Source organism: Spermophilus citellus (genome assembly GCF_964194105.1).
Source record: "Spermophilus citellus genome assembly, chromosome: 1".
Classification (NCBI taxonomy): domain Eukaryota; kingdom Metazoa; phylum Chordata; class Mammalia; order Rodentia; family Sciuridae; genus Spermophilus; species Spermophilus citellus.
This window is the reverse complement of record NC_138182.1, coordinates 268893837-268906310: the sequence shown is the minus strand read 5'-3', so window position 1 is coordinate 268906310 and position 12474 is coordinate 268893837. Positions and strand designations below refer to the sequence as shown.

The window sequence follows — 12474 nt, the reverse complement described above, 5'->3', positions numbered from 1 at the left end:
TGCATGTTCTCACATGTGGACTCTAAAAGAAAAGGGAAGGTGTCAAACATATATAGACATAGTCGTTTCTGAGGAGGGCTAGGAAATGCGACAGTGTAGGTCAGAGGGTACAAAATACCAGGTATGTAGGATGAACAAGTCCAAAGACCCAGTATACAAAATGAGGACTGTAGTTAATAGTAGTACATTTCATTCACGATTTTTGCTAAATGAATAGATTGTAGTCATTCCTGCCATAGGGGTCAGGGGGAAGAACTGGTGAGTATGTGACAAGATGGATATATTAATTTGTTCCACCACAGTAACCATCTTACATACACACACATATATACACACATATGTGTGTCCATGTACACACACACACACACACACATGTATAGACCTCCATATAGATGTTTGTGTATATACATGTGTTACATACTTTAAATATACACAATACAATTTGTTGTAAAAATAAATAAAGCTTTTACTATTCACACTGGGAGCAGGAATGCCCTCCCTTTGAAAGTTCACATCCTCAGTTTCACAGAATTTTTCTCATATTGTATTTTCATCTCAAGATTTGATATCCCGAATAAATCCTAGAGAAACTCATTATGATCTGAAGAGAAGGAAATTACAGAGCCATCCATGGGTAATGCAAGGTGAGAGAAAGCCACTGTTAATCTCTCAAGGTCTATAGAGACTCCGCAGGTAAAAGTTTATCCTAAATGTAGGGATATTAGCCTTAATTTTAAAATGTTAATCTTAATTTCAGCAGACTCGGCAGTGGTTTAACTTTTGTTATTCTTTCTAGATGGCAATAATTATTTAACAAAACAAGAGTAGAGGTCTAGATACCAAATCAGTTGTAGCGGAGACGGGGTGGGGTGGGTGTTCATGGCCTTCACTGATCTGGCCATATCCTGAGTACCTGAAGGAACAGCCTCAGCACCCTACCTCCACTTGTTGGTTTCTTCAGTCTGTCTCTTTTTTTTTTTTTAATATTTATTTTTTAGTTCTCGGCGGACACAACATCTTTGTTGGTATGTGGTGCTGAGGATCGAACCCGGGCCGCACGCATGCCAGGCGAGCGCGCTACCGCTTGAGCCACATCCCCAGCCCTAGATTTTTTTCTTTCATTGAGTTTTCAATATTTATTCCTTAGTGATATTTATTGAAATACTTAACTTGGAACTTTCAGTGGCATCCCAAAATAGACTTTAGCAAAAAAAAAAAAAAAAAAAGCCAAACTGTTTTCAACTAGATCACAAGCTCTCACACTGGAAGTTAAAGTGGCAATCACAGGTGCTGCCAAGTGATTTAACTTAGTTTCTCTTTCAGATTCAGGGGACTAGTTCAAAGAAAACCGCTAGGTCTTTTTGAATTGCTACCTACCTACTCCCTTCCTTCGCCACCCCAGGAAGAGACTTTTGGAAAGTTGCTGCCTTAGGGACCAAAATAAGTAGACCATTCATTTCTCACAGATATGAAAATTATCATTAAAGGCCTCTCTCAGTAGTGTACTACTGCACACTAAGGAATAGAAAGTTAATGCATTAACTCAGGTCTGGGGTAGGTCATCTTCCACATCTTAAGCAAGTGATATGGAGATAATAACACTTTCCCCAAGGATTGTCATGAAGAACATTAATTCAGCAACCATCCAGTGAGCTCCTACCACATGACGTCATTTTAGTCATGAAGTGCACCTTGACACAGAAGGGAGAGTGTGGCTGTTTAGGTGGGGCTGATATTAGCTGGAGTTGGTAAAGATCTCTTTGAGATAGTGATGTTGAACTACAGATCTTGCATGATGATAAGGAGATAAATCTTGTAAACATAAAGCAAAACAATTACAAAGAGAACAGCAAGTTCAGTGCCACCAAACAGAAACAAAGTTGGCATGACAGAGAAGATCTGTGTGGAAAAATGGCCAGAGGTATGGTTGGGGGGAGAGGTGAAATACTACAGACTAAAACAAGGAGTTTTAGATTCATGAGGCTCCACTGGAGGAAATTAAGCATGTAGGTAACATTTTCTGTTTTAGAACCTGCAGGAGAAGAAAAACAGAAGTAAACAAGGAACGAAAGGTTGTATAGACTAGCGTTAAAATACAGAAAATGGGGGAAATTCACTAGATTCAGGATATATTTTGAACATAGACTAGATTAAGATGTACTGAATGGAATAGGTGTGGTATTTAAGAAAGGATGAGGGATGATGGGACTTTAACCTGAGCATTAACTGGGATGGAATTTTGGAGGTAAAAATTAATTTTTGTTTGGACATATTAAGATTCAGATGTTTATTGCCCATCTAAGTGAAGATGTCAAGAAAGCAGTTTTAAACTCTGTGAGGCTGGAGGTTTAGGTTTGAGAATTTTCAGCGTGTAGGTGATATTTAAAGCCAGGGAACTTAGAGGACATCAGCTGGGCAGAGTGTAGATGTTAAGAGGAACCGAAGACCAAGCCCGTGGCTCTCTGGTAAGGGACTAAATGTTCGTAGAGTGCTTAGCCCACACTAAATGACAGATTGTGTGCTGTCATTGTTTCTGGGCTTATTTCTTGGAAGTATATTGGCTTCAAGCACATATAGAGCCATAAAAGGCCATGTGGGCCCAAAATTCATCATTCCCTTACCTTGTTTTCCTCCCTTCAGGGAGCCACGTGGCTGCCTCTGGGCGGCTTGGGTTTATTTCCACATCTCGGGTGTTTCTTCGGGAGGCCACCTTGGTGAGGGGTAGAATGTGCTGTCAAGACAAGCTCCTCTAGAGCCTGATGTCCGAGGGGTTTGCTAAGCTGCTCCCAGGCCCTGAGATGAAAGTTTCCACAAATATTGATATATGTGGTAATGAGGAAGAGAATAATGTGTTGCCACCATGCTCACCCTAGGGCTTGTGCCCAAACGCAGACTATGCACAGACAGCTAGAGCACATGCAAGTAGGAAACTGTTCCTAGGGTCCACAGAGGCAAGCAAAGCCTGGCTCTGTGTTCTGAATTCTGAGTTCTTCCCAGTTCTACCTGTGATCTCCTCCCTAGAAGTTCTTGTCGTAAAGATTACCGTTACACTTCAAATCAAAAGAGGTGGTCCATCACACACACTGACAGGACAGGAATCGTTGGAACTATACAGTGAACCCACTCCAGATCATGTGATTCAAATGTTAGGTAAAATCTATCTGTCTTGGCTTTGACAGTAAAATCACAATAAAATAACAATTGAATTGATGAATCAGTTCCAACATATGTTTTGTCCTTCTCCCTCCAAAGGCTCTCATGCTCCATGTCTGCAGCATACAAAAAAACATAGATGTGCTGGGCTTGCACCTCAGACAACGCAGGTGCATATAGAATACGAGAGAGAGGAGATCATGAGTCCCTGGACGTTACCTCCTGAAATCCACCGAATTCTTCATGAGACTCCTGGTTCCCTTTTGCAGGTGAGCACCATTCTAGTGTTGGGTTTGTCTGATAGTCGCTGTGTTTGTTACTGTTATTACTATTGTTTGTTTTTTGTGAGATGTGGAGATACTGAGTGATTGTTTAAGTCAGTTTGAGATAATCGTTCAAGGCATCCACCCTTGTGGGTTAGTATTCCAGCATTTCTCTTTCAGAATTCTCCTAGTGTTTATATTTTCTTTTTCATTACAAAACAGCAAACATGAGAACAAATAACTGTACCATAGGCATTAAAATCCATTCTGCTCACTGTTCAGATCTTGTGCCAGGGTAAGTGTCAGATGACGTCCAGCTCACTGTCATTCTGGGTGTGCTGGGCAACTACAGCCTTGACTCCCTTCAGCTCTTTGATGGATAGGACAACTCTGCTACCACAACTGTCTTCCCTCTCGATTCTACAGGACTTGTCACAGGAAGAGCCTGAGCCTCATTTTGGGGTGGCTGGCATGCACAGCATGTCTGAGAGCACTGGCAGCATCCTCAGCAATCTTGACTGGAATGCCATCGAAGATATGGTGGCCAGTGTGGAGGAAAAGAGCCTGTCCGTCCACTGGGCCATGGGCCTGTAAAGTCTGGACATCATTCTGTTTCCAAGCACCAGCAAGCAACTCATTAAAGTGCTTCTGAAAGATTTGGGGGTTTAGGAGAGGAACAATGAAGGAAGCAAACTGAGTTTACCACCTACAGCCATATTATCTCCTGGATTAGTCATTTCAAGAGGGAAAATAAACATTTCTCACTAATTTTGTCTTCATAAGGGCTTTTTATAATAGATGTGCTAAGTCTTTGCATTTGGCTTATGTTTAGGCATCATTTAAAAACACATAAGTACCCTTTCAAGCCATGTTTGCATAATAAACTACTTTCAGTAAAAATATATCATGCCTCTTCCTTTACTACATTCTGTGTTCTGAGAAATAACTTTCTGTGGTGAACTTAATAGGAAAAATTCTTTCATTGAGAAGAAAATCGCTAGTCTTGCCTGAAAAACTCAGTAATGAACACTATTTTAGAACTTATCCTTGCCAGGCATCGTGGCACATGCCTATAACTCCAGCTACTCAAGAGGCTGAGTCAGGAGGATCACAATTTCAAGGGCAGCCTGTGCCTTAGTAAGACTGTGTCTCAAAATTAAAAATAAAGGGGCTGGGGCTGGGGCTGGGGCTCAGCAGTAGCACACTTCCTGGCATGTGCGAGGCACTGGGCTTGATTCTCAACACCATATATAAATAAGTAAAAGAAAGGTCTGTCAACAACTAAAAAAAAATATTTTTAAAAAGGGCTGGGATATTAGCTCTGTGATAAAGTGCCCCTAAGTTCAACCTTTAGTATCAGTAAACAAAAACAAAACCCAAAATAAAACATATCCTTAAATTACTTGTATAATGTTTGGCCACTTCACATGGATCTTGAACTTGTAAATAAGCCAGGTTTCATGTAGTACTAGAGACCTGTCTTCTGCCCTATAACCTACATTCTTGGAGGAAGGAAATAGGAATGGATGCTTTAGGTGGAAAGAAAATGTGAATCCTGTTCTCAAAAGCTTATCTTAACCTTGTAAAAACCAAGGTGCAGAGGCCCACTAGTTTCTAGAACTATACTCGGTTTTAACTAAAAACTAGGACCCTTTAGCCACTTGTTGATTGTTGATGTAGTATCAAAGAATCCTGGGTTGGGGTTGTGGCTCAGTGGTAGGGCGCTCGCCTTGCAAGCACGAGGCCCTGGGTTTGATCCTCAGCACCACATAAAAATAAATAAGTGAAATAAAGGTATTGTGTCCAACTATAACTAAAAAATAAATATTAAAAAAAAGAATCCCAATGCTAGTTATTCCTCCTTTCCCAATGCTGTGAAGCCAAATTTTCGTCATATACTTCAACCAAAAGAACATATTGCTGCAGGATGAATGAAGAAGCAGGGAATTTAGCCGTTAACATTAAAGAGATTTGCAGAACCTGTAAATTAATTACATTCTTCCAATTTTTTTGAAAATGGTTTTTATAAAGGAGCTGGGGCTGTAACTCAGTGGTAGAGCACTTGCGTAGCATGTGTGAGGCCCTGGGATTGATCCTCAGCACCATATATAAATAAATAAAGGTATTGTGTCCATCTACAACTAAAAAATAATGTTTTTTATAAAAATGTTATATTGAATGAATTATTAGTCATTTTACAATTTTTTCCACATTTTTCATCGGTGCATAATATTTGTTATTACATATTCATATACGCTCATGCACATGATATAACAATATATTTTAGATGATATAACTATTGCAGTCCTTTAAAATAATGCTTAACAATTTTAATTACAGGTAGAGCCACATAAAAGTTCTTTGGTTCTCCTTTAATGTAAGGAGAACAAAATTTGGCAACTGCTACTTTATAGTTAGTAGAAGGAATCCTTAGTATTCAGGCTATTCAGAGCCAAAAGTCACTTGAAGTTTCACAGTTCTTTTATATTTCATACTCCCTCCAGCTGAGCTACTCTTAGAGTAATTCCTTTTATCTCCATTAAACAGTCAGGTTTTTTTTTTTAAGGAAATTTTTTCACAGTTCTTTAGTTTCTTATTTAGTATTTCCCTCAATCTGAAGATTACATTAGTTGTGTTTTTTTGTTTGTTTGTTTTGTTGTTTTTTCCTGTTGCTGTTACTGAGCATTGAACCCAGGGCTTCGCATATGCTAGTCAAGTGCTCTACCACTGAGCTATACCCCAGCCCAGTGCAGGATTGAACACAGGGCCTCACACATGCTAAGTAAGCACTCTACTGCTGAACTGTGTCCTTGACCCATTTGTATTGGGGATTGAACCCAGGTAGGAGAGATTTACCACTGAGCTCCATCCCTAACCCTTTTTATTTTTAATTTTGAGATAGGGTCTCATTTACTAAAGGCCTCACTAAATTACTGAGGGTGGCCTAAAACTTGTGATCCTCCTGCCTCAGTCAGTTTCTGGGATTACAGGTGTGCGCCACCATACTTGGCTCCCAGACCCATTTTAAAATTTTATTTTGAGACAGGGTCTCACTAAGTGCCCAGGCTGCTGTACTTGAATATGCAATCTTCATAAGCCTCCAGAGTAGCTAGGGTTACAGGCCTGCAGCCCCACAACCAGCCCAGCATTTTTTGGGGTGGGGCGGTATGGAGGAGAGTACCAGGTATTGAGCTCAGGGGCACTCAACCACTGAGCCACATCCCCACCTCTATTTTGTATTTATTTACAGACAGGGTCTGAGTTGCTTAGCACCTCGCTTTTGCTGATGCTGGCTTTGAACTTGAGATCCTCCTGTCTCAGCCTCCTGAGCCGCTGGCATTACTAGCATGAGTCACCATGCCTGACTCCAGCATTTCTTATAGTGTATATCTCTGGCAATTCTCTCAGATTTCATCGAGGCCAAGTGTAGCTTTATTTCATCTTTAGTCTTAATTTTTTAAAATTCTGTTATTTGAGGAGTACAACGTGTTCTGATAAACTTTCATGGGTACAGCATTATTTGATATACATAGTGAAGTTATTACTATGGTCCAGTAAGTTAGCATGCGTCATCTTCCACCGTGTGTGCAGGATGCAGCACTACCAACTGTGGTCCTCAAGTACCTTTAGGCCTCTGGATTTATGCATCCTAAAGAGCTGCCATGTTGTGCCCTTTGACCTATTGACATCTTCCCATACCTGACTTGTAACCACCATTCTTTTGTTTTTTTTTTTTTTTAAAGAGAGAGTGAGAGAGGAGAGAGAGAGAGAGAGAGAGAGAGAGAAAGAATTTTTAATATTTATTTTTTTAGTTCTCGGCGGACACAACATCTTTGTTGGTATGTGGTGCTGAGGATCGAACCCGGGTCGCACGCACGCCAGGCGAGTGCGCTACCACTTGAGCCACATCCCCAGCCCCTGTTTCTGTGTTTTATTGTTTTGAAATTCCATATGTAGTGGGGCACACTTGTAATCCCAGTAGCTGGCAGGCTGAAGCAGGAGGATCACAAATTTCAGACCAGCCTCAGGAACTTAGCAAGACCCTAAGCAACTTAGTCAGAACCTTTCTCAAAATAAAAAAATAAAAAGGGCTGGAGATGTAGCTCAGGGGTAAAACACCTCTGGATTTAACCCCCAGTAGCCGCCCCCCCCCAAGAAAAATCCATGTGTAAGAGATTCACGATGGCAGATTAGAGAAAGGCTGCATATCCAGTTGCTCCATGGCTCAGGCAGCAGGGTGCCATTTCTCAGGGAGGTGGGTAAAAGAGGGAATTCACTGAAGTTCAACATCAGACAGTCAGAAACTCTTAAGAGACCCAGAAATTCTGGGGCATAAAACAAAACAAGAAAGAACATTGGAGCCAAGCCAGCGGCATCAGCAGCAATAGCACTGGTTCGCCACAAGGGGGAGAGATGACATAAACAGGACACAACAGACAAACTTGGCACAGAAAAACCTGCAGATCAGGAGAGCAACCTGAACTTAGCTGATGCGGAGGCTACAGGGCCAACTGGTGTTTGAAAAGGGCTCCCCATTTTTCAACTGGCAGGTGGAGAAGTGAGGCGGGAACCATTTTGAGGTGTCCACACTGCAACTTGCTACTTTGGGAGCCCAGACCATAACAAATATGGCCTTACTGTCCTGCCAGGTGCCCACTGGGCGGACTAGGGTGTGCCTAGCAGAACATGATTGAAACAGGCACAGTGAAGATTGGTACCCAGGGGGATTCAAGTCAGAGATACAGAGGGGATGCAACTCCCTTCTCTTTGCATCTGGCAGCTCGCATGACCAGCTAAAGAGTGTTGGGAAACTACACTTGGGGACTCGGCCTGGGAACACCACCTCCATAGGCAACAGGATGTATGAGACCTGTAAGGTTTGGCTTCCGCAGCCTATGGGTTGAGATTTTGGGAAGCCCTGGAGAGATCAGCAACTACCCAACCCTAAGGGTGTGTTGATCTGATTTCTCCAAAACAGATACCATCCAACAAAGTCCCAAAGATCTGATGAGAGTGAAAGTCCAGCCAGTGGAACTTCCCATTTAGAACTCTGCAGCAGCCCCACCCCAGGAGCTCAGTGATCTGTTCTGTCCAAACAAAACTTCAATCAAGAGTACTTTCCACTCTGTCCTATTGTACTGATGGCAGGGGAAGCTGACAGCTATTTTAGCCACCTGCAGTTCTAGGCCACTCCAACTGGCAGCTCAGTGAGCAACACAAAGAGAGGAATCCCAGCCCTTGCTCTAACCGCCCAAGAAGAAGAGGGCAGTCTGGCATAGGCAGTGAACATTTGTCCTTGTCCAATAGTTTTGATCACCTCAGCAGAAATGCAGAGACAGTTCTTTCATTTTTTTTTCTCTTTTCTTTTTTCATCTTTCCAGCTGTAGATAGACACAATATCTTCATTTTATTTATTTGTTTATGTGTTGGTGAGGATCGAACCCAGTGCGTTATTCACTCAAGGCAAGTGCTCAACCACTGAGCTACAACCCCAGCCCAATTCTTTCATTTTTTATTAAGACTCTCCCCATCACCTTTATAAGTGTGTGTGTGTGTGGTGGGGTTATTCTTGCTATGCTGATTGGTTCATGAAATGTGTGCACATTTTTTTCTATATTTAACATTTTTGGGGGGTCTTTTGAGGGGTTAGGATTAATTGGGGGGTTGTTTGGTTGTTTTGGTACTGGAGATTTAACCCAGAGGTGCTTAATTACTGAGCCACATCCCCAGCCCTTTTTATTTATTTTTTATTCTGAGACAGTGTTTTGCCAAGTTGCTTAGGGCCTACCTTGTGGAGCCTGGCTTTGAACTTGCAATCCTCCTGCATTAGCCCCCCAGCTGCTGAGATTACAGGCAAGTGCACTGTGCAGGGCTAGGATTTATTGTTTATTTGGGGGTTTTGTTTCTCACTCTCTCCGTTATTCTTCCTTTAATAGCCAAATTCTCCTTTTCTCTCTCTATATATGGACATTTATTTTGTTTCTTTAATTTTTCTCCTTCTTTATAACCATTGTTTGTTACATCTCGTCTGCTTTCTCTGTTCATATTTTGAATATTCTATACATTCTTTTACATTTTCTTTTATCAATAAACTATTTTTATCATCTTTTTAAAAAAATATTATTTATTTTTAGTTTTTCGGCAGACACAACATCTTTGTTTGTATGTGGTGCTGAGGATCGAACCTGGGCGGCACGCATGCCAGGCGATGCGCTACCGCTTGAGCCACATCCCCAGCCCCTATTTTTATCATTTCTTAGAACTGTTTCGTTGACATAATTTCCACCCCCACCATTTTGTTTTAGGTATTAGTATGTGGATGGCATGTTTGACACCTGCTGTTTACTTCAGTGCCAGATCTAGTTCATGGTTATTTGTTGCTGTTGCCATTGGCAGTTGCTGCCTTTGCTGTTTTTGTGGTAATTGGTAGTATAGGTGTCATAGTAGGCATTGGGTCTTTTATTTTAATGCTAGATGGTGTTCACTGCTATTGTTGTTGTTTGTTTCCCATTTTCTGTGAGGCTCTGAGAATATACTAGGACACTACAAATTCATAGGCTAGAGCTTCTGTTGTTGAGCTACACACAAAACCCAGCCAAGAGACACTGCACCTTGCTCCACACACAACTAACCACACTCAAGCTTCAATGATACTTGAAAAGATAGGAGAGGGGGAAAACCCCAAATCAATGACCAGTCCCCAAATAGGAATGGCTGGGCGGCCCATGAAGCCCACTCATGACCATGTGCTCTTACAGCAAAAAGTGAATAAATAAACAAACACTGTGAACACCACACCTACCAGGCGTCTCAACTTAGTTTGCTCCCAGTTCCCACTGCTTTGGTTTGGATATGCGCTTCTGTGATAATGCAGGGATATTCAGAGGTGAGATTAATAGATCATTGGAGCTGTGACCTAATCAGTCCATCCTAGTTTGAATGGACTAAGTGGGTGGTAACTGTATGCAGGTGGGGCATGGCTAGGAGAAGTGGGTCACTGCGGGGTGAGCCCTGGAAGGGTTCATTTTCCCTGTGGCCCCTCACCCCTGCTTCCTGGCCACCATGAATGGAGCAGTTCTCCATCACACCCTTCCGTCATGATGCTGTGCCTCAAGTTGGGCCCAGAGCAATGGAGTTGGTCTGCCATGGATTGAACCTCTGTAACTTGAGCCAAATAAACTTTTCATTCTCTAAGTTGTCCTTATCTGGCATTTTGGTCACAGCAACAAAAAGCTGTATAACAAATAAGTACTGAGAAGTGGAGTCATTGCTGTGATTAACCTTACCTTGAGGTTCAGAAGCCTTTGGAACTGGTTTGCAGGAAAAACCTGAAAAAGTTCCAAAGGTGCATAATAGGTGATTTTGGTGGGACCTGAGAAGACCAGAATGCTGATAGGAATGCAGACAGTTGAGACTGTGCTCATGAGCTTTTGAGTGTTAGGGACAGAATGCTATGGTTTGCAGAGAATGTGTTTCTGAAAAGCTCCTGTGTTCATGCAAGAATATTCAGGGGCTGAGTCATGGCTCAGTGGTAAAGCACTTGCCTCTCACATGTGAGGTACTGGGTTTGATCCTTGGCACCACATAAAAATGAATAAAGATATTGTGTCCATCTACTACTAAAAAATATTTTAAAAAAGAATATTCAGATGTAGAATGATTAGATCATGAGAGCTGTAACCTAATCAATCCATTCTAGTTTGAAGGCTAACTGGGTGTTAACAATAGGCTGGTGGGGTATGGCTGGAAGAGGTGGGCACTGGGGGGGGGTGCCCTGGATAGGTAAATCTTCCCTGAAGCTCCTTCCCCCTCTCTCTGGTTTCCATGAATGGAGCAGCACTGCTTCACTCTGCCCTTCTGCCATGCAATTTTGTCTTACCTTGGACTAGAGCAATGGAGTTAGCCTACCAAGGACTGAACCTCTGAAACCATGAGCCAAAATAAATTTTTTGTTCTCTAAGGTTGTTCTTGTTTGTTTCTTGGTAACAGAATTAAAAACCAGATTAATATATCTGCTTAGAATACACAGAGTTGTTAAATTCAGAATAGCAATCACAGAGGTTATATAGCCAGATCTATAAGGATTCCATTCTTGTGAGACATAAGAAAAGTGGATTCTCAAACTCTGACAAAATACACACTATATCAAAATACACTAACATCACCAAAGAACTAGAGGGGAATCTATATGATAAAACCCACTTTGGAAAGTTACTGAAAATTTCACAACAACCTGATATCCAAGAACATGCTTCCAGAAGAAGGCTGGGTCTTAAAAAGGCCCCTAAGTAAGAGTGGAAGAGAAATCCATTCCAATAAATGCACAAAACCCAACACAGCAATATAAGAAATGTGAAAAAACAAGGTAACATGACACATCCTAAAATTCATAATTCATCAACTAACTCAAAGATACTAAAGTAGATAAATTCAGATAAAGAATTTCAAAGAATGATTATAAAAATGATCAATGAATTCCAAGAGAACATAGAAAAACAAGTATATTGTTTTTCTAAAGGGAATATACAGATTCAATGTGATCCCCATCAAAATACTAATGACATTCTTCACAGAACTAGAAAAAAACAGTCCTGAAATTCATTTGAAAGAGTAAAAGATTCATAATGGCCAAAGCAATTCTTTTTTTTAATATTTATTTATTTTTTAGTTTTCGGCGCACATAACATCTTTGTTTGTATGTGGTGCTGAGGATCAAACACGGGCTGCACGCATGCCAGGCGAGCGCGCTACCGCTTGAGCCACATCCCCAGCCCCCGGCCAAAGCAATTCTAAGCAAAAAAAAAAAAAAAAAAAACAATGCTAAAGACATCAGAATACCTGATTTCAAATTAATAAAGAACTATCATAACAAAAACAGCATGGTCCTGTCATAAAAACAGACACAGAGATCAAGGGCATAGAATAGAAGACACAGAGACAAACCCACACAGACACACACAGTTTGATCTTTGACAAAGGTGCCAAAAACATACATTGGGAAAAAGCTTCTTTTGCAGGGAGGTATGGAGAATTGAACCATTGAGCTACATCCACAGCC

At 41.3% G+C, this 12474-nt stretch overlaps 1 protein-coding gene across 1 annotated transcript in view; it reads left to right on the top strand.

Annotated features, from left to right (window-relative positions):
- CPLANE1 (ciliogenesis and planar polarity effector complex subunit 1) overlaps positions 1 to 4303 on the top strand; it is a 132936-nt gene extending 128633 nt beyond the window's left edge. Inside the window, exons 54-56 of the mRNA XM_081301656.1 lie at positions 561 to 644; positions 3253 to 3422; positions 3843 to 4303. Coding sequence (XP_081157782.1) covers positions 561 to 644; positions 3253 to 3422; positions 3843 to 4010 — 422 coding nt within the window. The 3' untranslated portion in view covers positions 4011 to 4303. The remainder of the gene's footprint in view (positions 1 to 560; positions 645 to 3252; positions 3423 to 3842) is intronic.
- Positions 4304 to 12474: the final 8171 nt, after the last annotated feature.